Source organism: Ictalurus furcatus, chromosome 3 (assembly GCF_023375685.1).
Source record: "Ictalurus furcatus strain D&B chromosome 3, Billie_1.0, whole genome shotgun sequence".
NCBI lineage: Eukaryota > Metazoa > Chordata > Actinopteri > Siluriformes > Ictaluridae > Ictalurus > Ictalurus furcatus.
In genome coordinates, this window is record NC_071257.1 from 26,617,175 (window position 1) to 26,633,259 (window position 16,085).

Genomic DNA, 16,085 nt, shown 5'->3' on the forward strand with positions numbered 1-16,085 from the left:
TACGCAGAATGAAGCTTATTGTGCAGCATAGAAAATTATGAGAAGTGATGGTGGGTGCTTGCTTTCATGATGAGTCAGAGTTTTGGTTGAAACTATATACGTCTTTTTGTAATGAACTAGCTGACATAGTAACATGTTTTCAGTTGTTTCCCACAGATCTCGATCATATCAGCATGGAGTTTTTATCCTGTGATTGTGGACTTTGGCCTGTCTTTATTTTTCTGAAAAGATAAACACACCAGAGAAAGGACATTTTTATTTTGGAGTGTTTTACATAAAATAGTTACTACTTAGCCAGATTTTAACATGGAACTCAAAGAGGACTTAAAGGTATTTTTCACCCATTTAGTCACTTTGCGTAACCTCTTATCCTAGTCAGGGTCGTGGTGGATACGTGGAATTTACATGTTCTCTCTTTGTCTCTCTCTTCTGGATTTCTTCTGGGTTGTCTGGTTTCTTCCCACGTCCCAAAAACATGCTTGTAGGTGGACTGGCTATGTCAAATTGACTATACATGTGACTGCATGTATGCATGGTGCATGGTCCTGCAATGGACTGGTGTTCCAGACTCCTGCCCAGTGTTCCTGGGATAGGCTCCAGGTCCACCATGACCCTGACCAAGATAAAGCACTGAAAATGAATGAAAGAATGAGTATATTGTTTACTGCCTAAATCAGATCAGTGAGCACATAAACACTATAGACTGTATACAAGATGCTTTCATCTTGGACCACTGGTTCTCAAACCAGTCCTCACACGACATGTGGATGGACCATCTAGGAGGGAGCTCTAAATGCAAGTTTGATAACCACTGCCTTAGAAGAAAGGCTACACCAGAGGTGTGTAACAACTCCAGTCATTAAGGGCCAGATTCCTGTGCAGTTTAGTAATCTCTGTCATCAAAGACACCCAATTCCGCTCACCAATAAATTACTAGATTTAGTAGCTATGCTTGAGGCTGGAAAACACCAAATCGTGCTCCAGGACAGGCTTCATGCACCCCTGGTCTACACAGTGGACAGCAGGTGGCAGCACTCTCTCACACGGAGCACAGGACTGTTTTACATTTCCTCACAGTGGGCGTGAAGGGACGTCAGCAGGCGAACAAGAGCAGTCACAAACAGAAAGATCTGCAAACAGGAAGACTTCTGTTTACTGTTGTAAACCGTTACAATACAGTAATTATAGGCACAATCTCTAATGTCACACCTATAATCCCTGAGTGCTTTAGCTTTACACCAGGGGTGTCCAATCTTATCTGGAAAGAGCCAGTGTGGTTGCAGGTTTTCATTCCAACCAAGCAGAAGCCACACCTGAGTCCATTGAAAGCCAAGATCAACTGATTAACCAGGTGGAATCAGGTGTGTCTCCTGCTTGGTTGGAATGAAAACCTGCACACACGCCAGCCCTTTGCGGATAAGATTGGGCACCCCTGCTTTAGACATGCATAATGTACTGAATATAGGAAATTATGCTTTGCAGCCTGTTACTAAGGCCTTGTGAGACATCACAGGTCAGAGTCACACTCTGATGGTATAGTGCACAAGAGGTGACTGAGGTCCCCATATACCATATTTTCATTAGTGCATGCTTTATTAGAGACCTGATTTATGAGGGGCGTTTAGCAGTAAACCACAAACACACTGTGGCGCCGTTAATAGCATGCTGGGCGATGAGAAAAAGCCATGCAGAATTAGGCGTAGGTAAGTTCAAAGGTCTCCTTTGTCTACCGAAGCACATTTACACTATAGTTAGTTCTTTGCTTTTGTTCAGGAGATGAGGCCACTGCTGTACATGTTGTCCAGTAATCTTTGTAGAATAATACACCTGGAAACAATATTTGGAATTGAAGTAGTTGTCTTTTGAATACCCCACATGTGCTAGTGTTTTTGTTTTATTTTACTAAGCTGACGGCTAGTGAAATGTTTCAGGCTGTCTTCCAACTTTTAGGATTCTTTGTACAGTAACAAGCTTTCTTTGTTCCTGCTGTAAGGGCTCTGGCCCAGCAGGTCATTCTCTGGCTACATCTGATGGGAACTGGATAAGGGAATTTCAGTGTATAAGTAATTACGTTAAAAGTAATTATGTTGCGTAGACTGTTTGAAAAATAACAACAGAGTTTTACAGAAATCTGGATGTAGTAGGTTTATATATAGATCTCTAATGAGCAAGCCTTAGGTGACAGAAGTAAGGAAAAACTCCCTGTGAGAGAACCTTGAGAGGAGACCAGACTCAGTAGAGAACCCATTCCCAGTTTTCTGGGAACTCACAAAAGTGGGATTATAAATCATTACAATATACAGGTGTAGAAGAGGAAATACAGACAGTAGTAAATGTACAGAATGAGAAGTGCTGGGATGATCAGCGGACGGTTATGATTACAGCAGCATTTATTAAGAAAACATCTACAGCATTCAAGTGAGATTATCTACTGAAAGAACAGTGATACTTGGCCATAAATGTAAAATTCATGTATGTGCATCATCTTACAGGTTTAATAAAATTTTTTTTTGCATGTAATAAATGTTACAGGAAATATGCTAATAGTCATGAGTGAGTGAGTGAATCGACGTCTCAGGTTTTAATAGAATTTAGATTATTTTATGTCAGGTTTCTACTGCATGGCCATGCACTTTGACTTTTAAAGAGTAAACAATTAGCAGAATATTATAGCAATCAAAATGCAATGCAAACCTCCTCTCACAAACATACTAGTCATGTAACCAACTCTTATTATAATTGGCAAAAGCTTCTGTATACACATAAGTGGCAAAGTCTAATGTGTACTTTAGCATGTTACCGCTAATTGATGTTTCACTTCTCTGGTGTTATGATACCGAAGAGCTCGTGCCTGTGTTTAGCCGTTTTTGTATACAGTGTTACTCTCATTTCTTTATCTGTAAAAATAATGGACATCTGATACTTTAACAGGTCAGAAATTGTGTAGCTTGAACAGAAATAATCTACTGCTTTACATATACATTTTATATGATATTTGTTTTATTCTATAAGTTTGGGGGGGGGGGGGGGTTGTATGTGGCAAAAAAAAAGAGTAAATATTAAATAAATAAATGAGGAAAAATAAGAGGTTAAGTATAATATAAGAAGTATAAGGTATACTCTTTATAAGGTTTGTTTCACTGCCCAGTTGAATGCCAGCGTAAAGATTATTTCATGCTTTTATCCACTGAGGAATTACAGTAAAGATCCTTGAATCTGTAATCTCTTGCTTCAGTGGTCCTACAACAAGGAAAGTCTCTTGTCCACATTAGTTCTGAGCATATTAAACATCTCTATTGTTTTTCTCTGCTTCACCACGCTCTTACAGTAAGAGCTGTCAGCTGAGGTACTTGTCAGTCCCAAAGCTTCCTGTTATTCAGTACTTGGAGATGAGTGAGATTTAATGGGGCATAATGAGAACAGAGCCATAATTCATTCTGAAGGCAAAAAAAATGTACAGTGATAAATAAATAAATAAATCATCACCCCCCATATGGATGCTTGTTGAGCATCCTATTCCATAACTAGTCCCCCTTTGCTGTTATAACAACCTCCACTCTTCTGGGAAGGCTTTGCAATTGATTTTGGAGAGTGTCTGTGGGGTTTTGTGCTCATTTAACTACAAGAGCATTAGTGAGCTCAGGCACTGATGTCAAGCGAGGAGGCCTGGGGTGCAGTCAGTGTTCCAGTTCATCCCAAAAGTGTTCAGTGGGGTTGACGTCAGGGCTGTGTGCAGTTCACTTGCATTCTTCTACCTCCAACTTTGACAAACCATGTCTTCATGGACCTCGCTTTGTGCACAGGGACATTGTTATGCTGAAACAGCTTTAAGACCCTAAGTTCCATTGAAGGCTAATTGTCATGCTACATCATACAAAGATATTGTATGCAATTGTTTGCTTCCAACTTTGTGGTGACAGTTTGGTAGAAGAACCGTTATAAAGGTGTGATGGTCTGGTGTCCACACACACCTAACAATCACACCCATATGTCGTTCTTCCCCAAACTGTTGTCATAAAGTTGAAGGCCACAACTGTGCAGAATGTATTTGTTTGCCCTAGCATTAAAGTTTACCTTCAATGTCTTTTCTCAAATGGTTAATTCATTTTCACGTGTTAATTTTTCAAATGAAGGACATTAGGTTTAATTTTTCAGCTGTAATTTTCTCACATCTTTATTCGAGTTCACATGTGGCATTTGATTTCAGGGTATATATGGAAACTCACATTCACATGGTTTTCACGTGCAATTACTCGTTCTCATAATCACTGTGAAAATGTGATTTTTTCCATAAAGGTTATTCAGGAAGGAGAAAGTTGTGGTTATGTGTTACAAACATAAATACTAAAGTGCCTTACACATGTAAGAGAAAGCAAAAGTAACCGGACCGACTTAACTGGTGTGAAAATACACAAGAACAGGTTTTGTAAGACACTCTTTATAACCTTCAGACCTTTATTGTTGGATCCTGTTTTTATTTTATTTTATTTTTTTTTTTTGTATTTGTGCTATATATTTACATGTTTAAAATATTTGACAGTTTAAGTACTGCCCTTAGACTTTTGTTATGAGTTTTGGGTAATCTAGGTTTCCGTTCTTTCTTCAGTACACAGAAATGTGTCAGATTCTGCTGTCGGGAATCAAACATATGATATAGAAAACATTGGTGTATTCCTTTAAGACTTTGAGGTGAAAAGAGGCTTACAAGAATTTAAATAATAGTCTTTATTAAATTTTATTTTCACAAAATAAATATGGTAGTCCTGTCTTGGATCATAAAATAGTACAGTAACTGTTTTGTTCATTTAAAAGAAGCTGAATCCGAAACACCGCAGGATGTGGACAACACTACAGATGCTTTTAAGAAGCCTTTTATGAGAGTCACCAGACTCTTCCTGCCAAGGAGGGCAGATTTATCTCTTAATTCATCTCGTGGTTGAGATGTTCGTGCCAATTCCACATCTTTAGAGTACTTCTCATTATTGATGGATGACATTTTCTGTATGTCACTTGGGTGCATTATGGTGGTAAATTTCCACATGTCCCTGTTAGATGCCTGTAAGGACCACATCGATGGGCACGCGGTCTCCATTTCTGCTGCATCCATGCAGATGATGAGCACATCCATACAGGAGCCAGTATCAGCTTACATTCTCCCATTGTCCTGACGAATGCAGCGTTCTATATATAGCCATTGGCTTTCTTCCAGTTTGTCGAACAGGGTGTGGTAGAGGCAGAGAGCCACAGACGCTCGGTGCTAGAGGAGAATCTGCAGAGTCAGAGTTGAAATACCAGAGACTAATGTGGTAAGATAAAAATGGTAGGAAAATGTGAAAAGATACAAGTATAAGGAAAAACCACAAAATAATCTCCCATTCATTCAATATTTATATAATCCACTCAATCAAAGGCATAAATAGCCTGACTCACAAATACAATCTATAAGCTCCTCTGATCACTCTATAAGCGTGGAAGGGATACACGTCTCAGTCCGTGCAGTGCAGCACTCATGAGTATATAAGTCCACACTTTAGTCATTTTCCCAGACTGGACTGACTCCATGTCCACGTTTACTTACTTTATATTAAGTTAAGTTTAAAAATAAGTCCTCAGGTTTAGCAGCAATTGGTCTATTTATAGCTCTGCACATCCTCGTTTCCTCAGTTGTGCTCTCAGAGTTCATCTAATTACAGCAGTGTAATACATTAGAAATAAGCTTGAGCATCTGAATGGCCATGCAGAATAATTAGTTATTAGTTTATGAGCCAGGGTATGTTCATACAAGGGTGAAAGCCTTGTTTTTAAATTTTGCATTATTTCTTGCAAACACAAAGTGTTTTTCTGCACACTCCATTTCATTCGATGCAAATGCTCCAAATTTATGTTGGACTTTTAAGGTTTTCGTTGGACTCTTCCTCGTGCGTTAATTAAATCTCTTTACATTTAAAAATGAGGATAATTGTTTTTATTCTAGAGCACTTTTCATACACATGGTAATAATGAAATATTGGAAAGAGTGGAAATACTTTTATTTGAGCACTGTGTTTAAAGCTATAATTAAACTACATTTCTCTCAGCGTTTTAAACAAATTATTTAATTTTTAGGACAATATCACTATGTTCGGTACATGCAATCTGTAAAGGGAACCCAATAGTGAGATTTATAATGGAAAGAACGTAAATTAGGCTTAATATTAAATGCTGAAGGGGAAATGAAAGGCAAGACTATTTTACTGTTTTTTTTTTTTTTTTAAACAAATTATATCACTTAATGGATAATGTATAAGACTCAACCTTATGACTAATAGTTATCCATTCTACATAATCTGCTGAAAAGATGTTTGTGTTTTTCTAATTAATTTTGCTAAATTGCGCTTTCACCCACTTGTTTTAACTCCTCCCCCCCACATCCACTCTGCTGCCCTACTTGTTAAGGGTGTCTCAATCTGTCTGAGCTCTCAGTGCCAAGCCTGCTTTCATAAGAGCCACTCTCTTACACACTCACCCAGGACCCAACAAGCAGTCCAACACACACACACACACACACACTCAGAGTAAGTGAGCTGCTATAAGACACTGAGCACTAAGCAGCTGAAAGTCACTCACAGATCTACACAGCTCTCAGGATGGATGTTCTAAAGAAGGGATTCTCCATAGCCAAGGAGGGAGTGGTAGCGGCAGCTGAGAAGACCAAGGAAGGGTTGGAGGAGGCTGCTGCCAAAACCAAGGAGGGTGTCATGTATGTCGGTACGTCCAGAATACAAGTTTTTTTGTATAGTGTTTATTGATTTCAACCTGAAGCGTCTAGGTTTAACATTATTAAAGAGTCGTTTTCGGCCCTATATAACTAATCACGATGTGTTCTATTTTCAAATGTTGAGTTTTAAAATTTAAGCAAATTGCATTACCAGCAATTCTCCTCCAGAAATAGGACTTACTACTGGGTCTGGAGATCCCTTTTTATATACAGAAAAAATAGATGATGAGAACTGAAATGCTATTTCATGACAGTTTTACTCTTTATTTCTGCAAACCCTATCGAGCTCTGGAGCTCCCTCCTTCGGGATGCTTTTTGGATGCAGTCCTTGATGTCATTATTAATGCTGTCATATCATGATGTGAGCAGAGCTGTAAAGCCTATGAATTTACCAGCATCTCCCACCTGCCTGTCATTCTGATCAGCTGCTTATGTATCAACCGGAGTAATCAGCACTCCCCGCTGACACACACACACACACACACACACACACACACACTTAATAACCCTGCTGTGGTCCCTGAGTCACCCCGTACAGCCCTGTGGCTCTGTCTGTACTTTCACTGACTGCAGTGGGTGGGAACCAGAGGGAGATGCGATCAATTCATACCGGAATGATCAGGGTGCAGCAAATTAATGGACTAGCAAAGACCAGAACCTTCAACTGGACACATACATACACATGCTTTTTAAGCAACAGTTATCAAATATTTTTGAAATATTTTCTCACATATGGATCAAAGCTGAAGAGTTAAAAAAAAAAAAAAATACAACAAATAAAATTGTAATAGAATAAAATTTTAATTTAAGCACGAAGGTCAGAAAGGTCACCCGTTAGAAATATAATTCACTATAAAAGATACTTTTTACCTATACTACTTGAATTACATAGAAAAGTCACACTGTAATAGTTCATAACCACAGTTGTACATTCTGTATATTTTGCTGTCATAGTTCCAACTCCAACCTTATTCTCTATCTGTAATAACTTCTTATAAGGTCATGAATATTATTTAAACTATTAATCAAATTGTTTCCATCAGATATTATTGAATAAAACTTCTTTAAATGGACTTTAAGTCCAACTCTATTAAAACTATACTATTTTTTAAACTATACTATTGCATTTACTATACTATTATTTTACTATACTATTATTTTACTATACTATTGTACTATACTATACTATTGCATTTACTATACTATTATTTTACTATACAATTGTACTATACTATACTATTGCATTTACTATACTATTATTTTACTATACTATTGCAGGTTACTATTTTAATTGTAATATTAAGACATTTTTTTCATCATTGTTAAATGATTAATATTAATAACGTATTTTAATATTAAATACCATTGCACTTTATGACAGTACTAACCCTTTTTATCTTTAACCCACATGTGACTGAAAGCTTGTAACTGCTGCAGAGCTTGAGCAATGTTACAGCAATGCAAATGGAAAGCAGTGTCTGTGGAGAACTGGTAGCGTGTCTGAGGTAGAAGTGATGGTAATGTCTACATCTCCAGCATGACATTTCTTCCCTGTAAGAAATGAAAGGAGTGAGTGAGAAGTGGCAACACACTGACAATGTTGGCTGCTTCAACAGTAATAAGAGAGAACTTTTGCATCCCTATGGCACACTATTGTGAGTACTCTTGAGGTAGTGTACTATGCAGGTTATGAGCATGTTCTCTGCTTATCTGTCCTTGTGCATCATTTTTATTGTCTTCTGCTAATGTACACTTGGTACTGCAAACACACAATGTGTTAGTATATGTGGCTGTGTGTTCTGAGATACAGACATGAGTGTGTCTCATCCATATATTCCCTCTATTTGCTAGTGTGTACTCTAGACTGTCTGCTTGTGTGCATGTGGTTTCTCAGACACGTCTATAAAGCGAGCTGTGTGAGTAGAGGGCAAAAAAGCAGTGAACTGGTAGATTGGGTTAAGGGAGGGGTGGGGGAGTGAGTGCATTAGAGCTTGAGGTAAAAGCTTTAGATAGACAGTGCATCAGAGGTCAGACAATACTGCACATACTGTACATGCATATGCAGTATAGTTGCATATCTGAAATGCATTACAAATTCCTGATGTTTGATTCCAAAATGCCTTTTAAACATTAAAATACATTATTATAAGATACATATTATATATATATGTTCTCTGCTTTTATATATATATATATATATATATATATATATATATATATATATATATATATATATAATATATATATATATATACCAAAACCAGTCATACATTTTTGCTATTTGATGAATACATGTAGTATGTATTTTATTTTTGATCATTTTGAAGGTCGTTTACTGCTACACACACACACACCGAATCATTCACACAAATTGTTCATTACATTGTACACAAGCCCTCGCTCCAACAGAAAAATGTTCGTCCCGATGATGCCACAGCCATCCCAGGCCAGGAGCCAATTGAGCTAAATTGTCTGTGCTCTCTGGGTAGAACGGCTTGCATACTGTCTCTCCCCTGTCATTCACAGTAACACTAGCCAACCCTGGGCACCTGTGAGCTCATGTATGTGGAAGAGGGCAGATAGCACCTCTGCCCTGTGACGCAGCATGAGCAGCAATTCGAAAATATGCAGTTGGCTGGCTTCATGTCTCTCAGAGGACGCACGTGTTAGCCGTCACCCTCCCCAGTTGGTAGCTGTTGTATGATACGGGAGACCTAGCTGGTGGGTGGGAATTGGGAGGTGACCAAAATAGGGGGAAATGGGAAAAAAAGAAAAGCCATACATCATTATACATTCACAATTTTCATTTCATCCATCCATCCATTCATTTTCCATATCACTTATCCTACACAGGGTCACTCGGAGAATGGAGCTTATCCCTGGTGACTCAGGGCACAAGCCAGGGGACACCCTGGATGGGGTCATTTTCATTTTTTCCCTTAATTACATTATGCATTTAGTACATTTCTGCAAAAGAAAATCAATTTTGTCCAAATAAATAAATAAAACTGGCACAAAAATCTTTATTTCAGCAATTGCATGTCTGTCAAGAATGAAATCTTTAACATACCCAGGCTCAGAGCCTCCTGTAACCTGTGGAGGAACTACAGAACTTTTAGCATGTTACCTTTCCCTCCATCCTCCATTTAATTTATTACATGGACTACCACTCACAGTGTTATGCCATCCGATATTGTGTGAGTCATGTTCAAATAGATCTTTCTACTGATCCCAACAGCAGCCTTATAAAACCCAGGCCTTTGTGTTTGTCCCCCCAGCGGTAGTCAGGCTCTCTGGAATGTGCATGTCCTGGTGCTAAATCAGCCCGTTGTACTGGAGAACAAGAACAACGCTTTATTTGACATGTGTGTTTGCGTGAGTGTGTTTGTAATTTTCATGAGATGGGGAAGAATGTGGCCCACATTGCACTGGGATTTTAGTTGCAGGGGTAAAAATGGACATTCAGAACATTTCAGAGTGCTGTGTGGGTGTTGTCCAGAATTAGACAACAACAGGGTTCATGTTCAGAATCCATCTTTCATGTCCTGTAAAATTGGTGATCTAGAGGAAGTGTGTAACTGACATTTGCTCTGCTTTTAAAAGGCTGGGAAGAACTCCAGCTCTACACAGAGAGCAGCGGCTGCAGTGGAGCTTAGAAAAGTCCAGAAAGAACTGCCCCTGCAGTGCATTACTTAAATATTAAACATCAGAGCTTCACCTCACCTTGTTTGAGCCATTACAGATGCACTTTATATAATGAATTTACAAATTTTACATTTAACCTTCTTTTTTTTTCCGTCCTTCTTACAGGTACAAAGACAAAGGAAGGTATGGTTTCCAGCGTGAACACAGGTTAGGACAGAAAGCTGCACACTTCTACACCACTTATTTTAATTCCTGTTAACAGCACAAATCCATTTTACTTAACCATTTAATAATACTGTTTATACCACCGTGCTGATGAATGATTGATTCTGATTGGTCAGAAGGTATTGATTAACTTTTTTTTTTTTTCATAACATCAGCACCGACAGTGGTGTCAGCTGCAAGTTATACACTCATTCTAATGCATTAGAAATCACTATATAAATCACGTACACAGGGAATTGTATGGCAGATGCTCCACATAAACAAATAATTGTAATTGTGGATATGGTGAAGTTTTCAATGTCGAGATGTTTATTTCGCATTTTGGAAGGAGTCTCCAGTGTCAGTGGTTTGTAACAGTCAGAGGTAAAGGTAGAAAGTCTTCACGGATGGATATGGTTACAGATTCTCTGTAACAGGACAAGCTGCAGTTTTGTCTTATTAGAGAGAGAAAAAGAGAAGCTGGTGTGGGAATGGAACGAATGCTTATCGCTTATAACATAAGTGATAACAGAGACTATCTTGTTTCTTCGACATTAAATGAACTATAAATGCAAAAATTATAATAAAGTTGTACAAGACAAATAAAGCCCGTTGAGAATGTGCTTTTATAGGGAAATAACGTTTGGATGGTATTGGCATCACACCACACTGTTGTTGATTATCATTAATATCATTATCATTAATAATTGTTGTAACATTCTCCAGCTCATTGATTCTCATTTTATACATTGTATTTCATACCAAACGCCTTCTATTTATCTTATATCCTTTTTCATTTTCATGTTTGTTTTTTTTTAATTAGGTTTTTGTTTTGTTTATTTGCACAAACTGTACAGCACTTTGGGTGTACAGTGGCTTCGTGGTTAGCTTGTTTGCCGTTCACCTCCTGGGTTTGGGATTTGAATCCTGCCTCCGCCCTGTGTGCACGGAGTTTGCATGTTCTCCCCATGCTTCGGGGGTTTCCTCCACAAGTCCAAAGACATGCATGGCATTGTGATTGGCAATGTGATTGACATTTCAAAATTGTCCATAGTGTGTGACTGGGTGTGAGAGTTTGTGTGCGATTGTGCCCTGTGATGGGTTTGCAGCCTGTCCTGGTTGTCCCCCGCCTTTTGCCCCAGGTTCCCTGGAATAGGCTCGAAGCTTTGACCCTGTGTGGGATAAACGGCATGGAAAATGCATGTACAGCAATTTGACCTGTGTTTTAAATGTATGAAAAGTCTCATATAAATAAAAAGTTAATACAATTATTATTGATAACTATCATTATTATTGATCATTATTGATAGTAGTAATATTGTATGTAAGGTTATTGTCTCATGTTCCCAGTTGCCCAGAAGACGACTGAACAGGCGAATCTTGTGGGCGAGGCTGCAGTAGCAGGAGCCAATGAGGTATCAGGGAAGGCAGTGGAGGGTCTGGGGACTGTAGTGGCATCTACTGGACTGATCAACCCGGTAAACACCACATCTAGAATAACCACATGTGTAAAACTCTATGTGTAAAACTGATAACTGTAGTAATTCACCAATTTTGTTGCATTTTCTTATGTGATGATGTTGTTTATTATGTAATTATCTTATATTGATCTGTTTCCCTCATGTGCGACTGTGGCCAGGATGAACAGCCGATCACTGAGGTGCTAACATGGGCTCAAACATTCAGCATGATCTTATGTTCCTGCTCATGAGCTTTCAACATCAAACCATTTCATAACCTCAAAGGAAGATACTAAAAAAATTTAAAGGAAGTTTAAGTTTTAGATTTATTTAATAAAAGGAGATGTAGTCTGATGATGAAACTCATGAAGCACAAAAATATCATCCCCCCCCCCCCCCTTCCCCTGAGGCCAGACAGACTCCTGGCAGTCTAATGACAGAGACTGTCGATGCTGAAACTGCATTTCAGTGTGAGCGCAATCGATACCGGTTTGTTATGTCTAGTTTGGTAGCCTAGCTCTGGTTTAAAAAAAAAAAGTAAACACTAAGGTCTTTGGGGCATTAATGACATGACAAATTTAGGTCATTCCATATTTGTTTTGACAACCAGAAATTTTCAGGGGTTTTTAGTATTAAGTAACTGTGTGATATGGTAGATGTGTAAAAATAAATTTATACAACAAAAAAGTCACAGAAGGGCGTACACGTTTATTGAGAAATCTAGATCATATGAATATGCAGACTGGAAACCCAACACACAGTCACGCTCCTATTTAACAAATGTGACGAGACAAGATCATATGCAGACTAAAATATGATATTGCTCCTGTATTTAATGACACTTAATGTGTTTGATATGATAGCCATGCCTATTTCTTAAAAGAATGCAACAGCACCTCTGTAGGTTTTGAACATTGACCAGTCTCAAATCAATTCCTCCAAAAGGCTTTAATCAAAAAAGTTGTATTTAAGAAAGAGAAACAATAACACTTCAAACGTATTCCCATGACTGCATTATCTTGAAGGCTAACTCAATTTTCCTTATAGTGAACCCTTGGATATTCACCACTGCTATTTTCTTTCACGGATCACTCGAATCTAATCCACATCTAATCATCTATATGCATGGGTTTTGATATAAAATTGTTTACACATTTCCCCCTAATTCCAAACTCATACATGTCCTCCCAGCTAACCAAGAAATTCTCTTAAACGCTGCAGACATAAACAGCGACACTTACTTTATAGCACTCTTACAGCCAGGTATATATACACTGAACAAAATTGAACAAAAAATGGTTAAACTCATGGAACTTGGTGAGTTGCTGGCCTGGCTCTGAAGAGGCTATGTCCTATTCTAAAGTTCAGATCAAATATCTGAGTCACTGTTCTCCATCTCTTCTCAGGCCGAACCGTCCCAAACCGAAGAAGCAGCAGAGCCAGCTGCAGATGCAGGACAATAGGTAAGAGAAGAGGAAATAATGACAGGCATAGAGATATATGATATGTTGGGGACAGTGAGAAGGTAGATGCGTTGGAAGACCACACAGAAGAACCTATCCATCAAATGCTATCTTTCACAGTTGGTTATTATAGATATAGACTCCATATGAATTTAACAAACTAAGTTTCAGCTCATTACATGCTTGCTGGATTAGGGATTCACAATTTTTTTTTTGCAGCCATGAACTCCTTCCAGTGTAAAAGAATTCCTACTGAACCCTTTACACATATAATGCAATGATTGATATAATTTCTTTATTTTATAGAGACTTTAGAGCTTTTTATTCCTGAACTTTCTATTTAAGTGCCAACTTTAATACTACAGGGTGTCCCGAAAGTCTCCACGCATAGGGGAAATTAACATTTTTTGCAAAATGTAACTCCTCTACATGATTACCATTTCTTTATAAACACACATGGAGTCGTCTCACCCTACTTTAGCTCCCAGTTTGGCAACAGCGTCGTGTGTGATATACATGTTTCTTGTTCAAGTCCATCAATATCTTGCGACCGCTTCCCGATCCAGCCATGAGAATGATTTCAATACCTTCATCAAAGGCATTCTTAAAGGCTACCTGAAAAATATTTAATATAAATTAAGTATATAATATAAAATAAGTACAAAAAATTTTGGAAGACTTAACACTTTGCTAAAAAGTGTTAATTTCCCCTATGTATGGAGACTTTTGGGACACCCTGTAATTATACCAGCACTGTTGGGTTCTCGATTCTGATTGGTCAAAAGGTGTTGATTAATTTTCTATAACAGCAGTTCCAACAATAATGCTGGCTCCAAGGTAGATCACAGGTTTATGTTAATGTGCTCATGTAATATGTTATTGTTTCTGTAGTAACATGACAAGCTGCAATTTTTTTGTCTTATTAACTGCAAAAGAGAGACAAAAGCTGGTAAGAAATTTGTTTATAACGGCTACAACAATGTGCTATGTACAAGGATTCACTCTTTAATAAATAAAAATTATAATCAACAGTAAGAAGAATAAAACACTGCAGGATGTGCTGCTATAAGAAAATAATCAACTTTGGAGTGGTAATGAATCACACTACTCTGCTGCTGAATATTTTCACGTCCTGTAGACATAATACCAGCTCCTAAAAAATCTCCTTAATCAAACTGTGCAGTTTCTCGCTATAGTGTATATCACAGGTCCCGTGGTGGTAGGAATGGGGTCTGGTGGGCCCATTTTGACCCCACTTTGAGAAAACATGAGACTAGGTTTAAGCTGTAATACCTTATAATTAAGACCATACAATTTTGCTAACTTTGTGTGATTTTTTTAAAAGCTAGACTTGCTCATTGTCCCTTTCATTTCCTTACTGAAATCTTTTCCGTTTGTATTTCAGGGTCGTTATCTTCTAGGACCGATGGCTTCTTGACATGGTCTTTGGGTGTTCAAGAGGATAGTAAGATGTTAACTGCAGTCAGTTCCCTACTGTTTCTTGTGTTTTGATCCCTCCAACACCAAAGCTTTTTAGTGTGACTCGAAAAACACTTCCCAAATAGCATTGATATATAAATGGCTGAAGTTGGGATGAAATAGTGGTAGTACTATAATACCTGAATGCCTTTCGTCTAATGAAAATCAAGACACACGTCTCCCTGTCAAATTTTCAGTTGTTTGTACACTCCACTTAGCGTCTCCTCTCTGTTTCACTAGTCACTTAGAAGTTGGTTTCTACAATTAGACTTCCAAAACGATTCTATCGACTCCACCTGCATTTATCTCCCATCCCTCTTTGCCTTTCATGAAGGCGTGTTCTATTCTGAACTACATGTAATTGTCCTCCATCACTAAGCACACACAGACCTATACTGTTCTCTCTCCTCAATCAGCGTTCTGCTTATGCTTAGGGTTCTATCATATACACTAATATAGAATATAAAATGATATGTATATACCAAACACTTTGCTCTTGAGTCAGCTTGCACACTGGTGTATTACACCTGCTGTACCTGTATCAGCTTAAAGGCATCCCAAACCCATATGTCTTACTAACCCTTTGTACTAGTGCCTAATACCTCAGAGAGCAGTAAAGATCAGGCTTTTTCTTATCATTAAAGAGGAAGATATAAACATCTCTGCCTTTTTTGGAATAAAAATGAATGTCCTGACAGATTTAAGTGAGTTTCTGAGTAGCTCTGAAAGCATAAAGCACGACTGGATGAATATGATGATGGAGAAAGTTAATGACATAATGACATCCTCTGTTAATGATCCAAGAAAAAGTAATGCTATAGAGCTGAGGCGACAACAATCCTTACTGTCTTAAAATGCAGTTCTGCTCCAAGTGATGAATTACTAATCTGCCAGCTCGGCAACCCTTTCTTAATTATCCTAGTTCTTATTCTTTAAAGTTTTTTTTATTTTTGTGACAGTGTCCACTGTTAAAAGCGCTATAGAAATAAAACTGAATTGAAAATGAATTGAACTGTGGAAACTGAGCTGAAATATTACAAATGGAAGCATTGTTTTGCAGAAGCTATGCATGTTGCC

The 16,085-nt window shown here is 38.0% G+C and overlaps 1 protein-coding gene across 1 annotated transcript; it reads left to right on the plus strand.

Moving 5' to 3' along the window:
- The first annotated feature begins 6,124 nt into the window (after window positions 1-6,124).
- Window positions 6,125-16,085, plus strand: sncga (synuclein, gamma a). The gene is made up of 5 exons (XM_053621783.1): window positions 6,125-6,747; window positions 10,568-10,609; window positions 11,957-12,084; window positions 13,473-13,529; window positions 14,935-16,085. The coding sequence occupies exons 1-4, from the start codon at window positions 6,627-6,629 to the stop codon at window positions 13,527-13,529; spliced, it is 348 nt and encodes a 115-aa protein (XP_053477758.1). The 5' UTR covers window positions 6,125-6,626; the 3' UTR covers window positions 14,935-16,085.

What these genes read in the sequence shown, in the direction of transcription:
- sncga (XM_053621783.1), top strand. Translation starts at nt 6,627, where the DNA reads ATGGATGTTCTAAAGAAGGGATTCTCCATAGCCAAGGAGGGAGTGGTA. An exon ending in GGTTTCCAGCGTGAACACAG is followed by an intron (nt 10,610 to 11,956) that starts GTTAGGACAGAA and finishes TCATGTTCCCAG; the next exon opens with TTGCCCAGAAGACGACTGAA. An exon ending in CTACTGGACTGATCAACCCG is followed by an intron (nt 12,085 to 13,472) that starts GTAAACACCACA and finishes ATCTCTTCTCAG; the next exon opens with GCCGAACCGTCCCAAACCGA.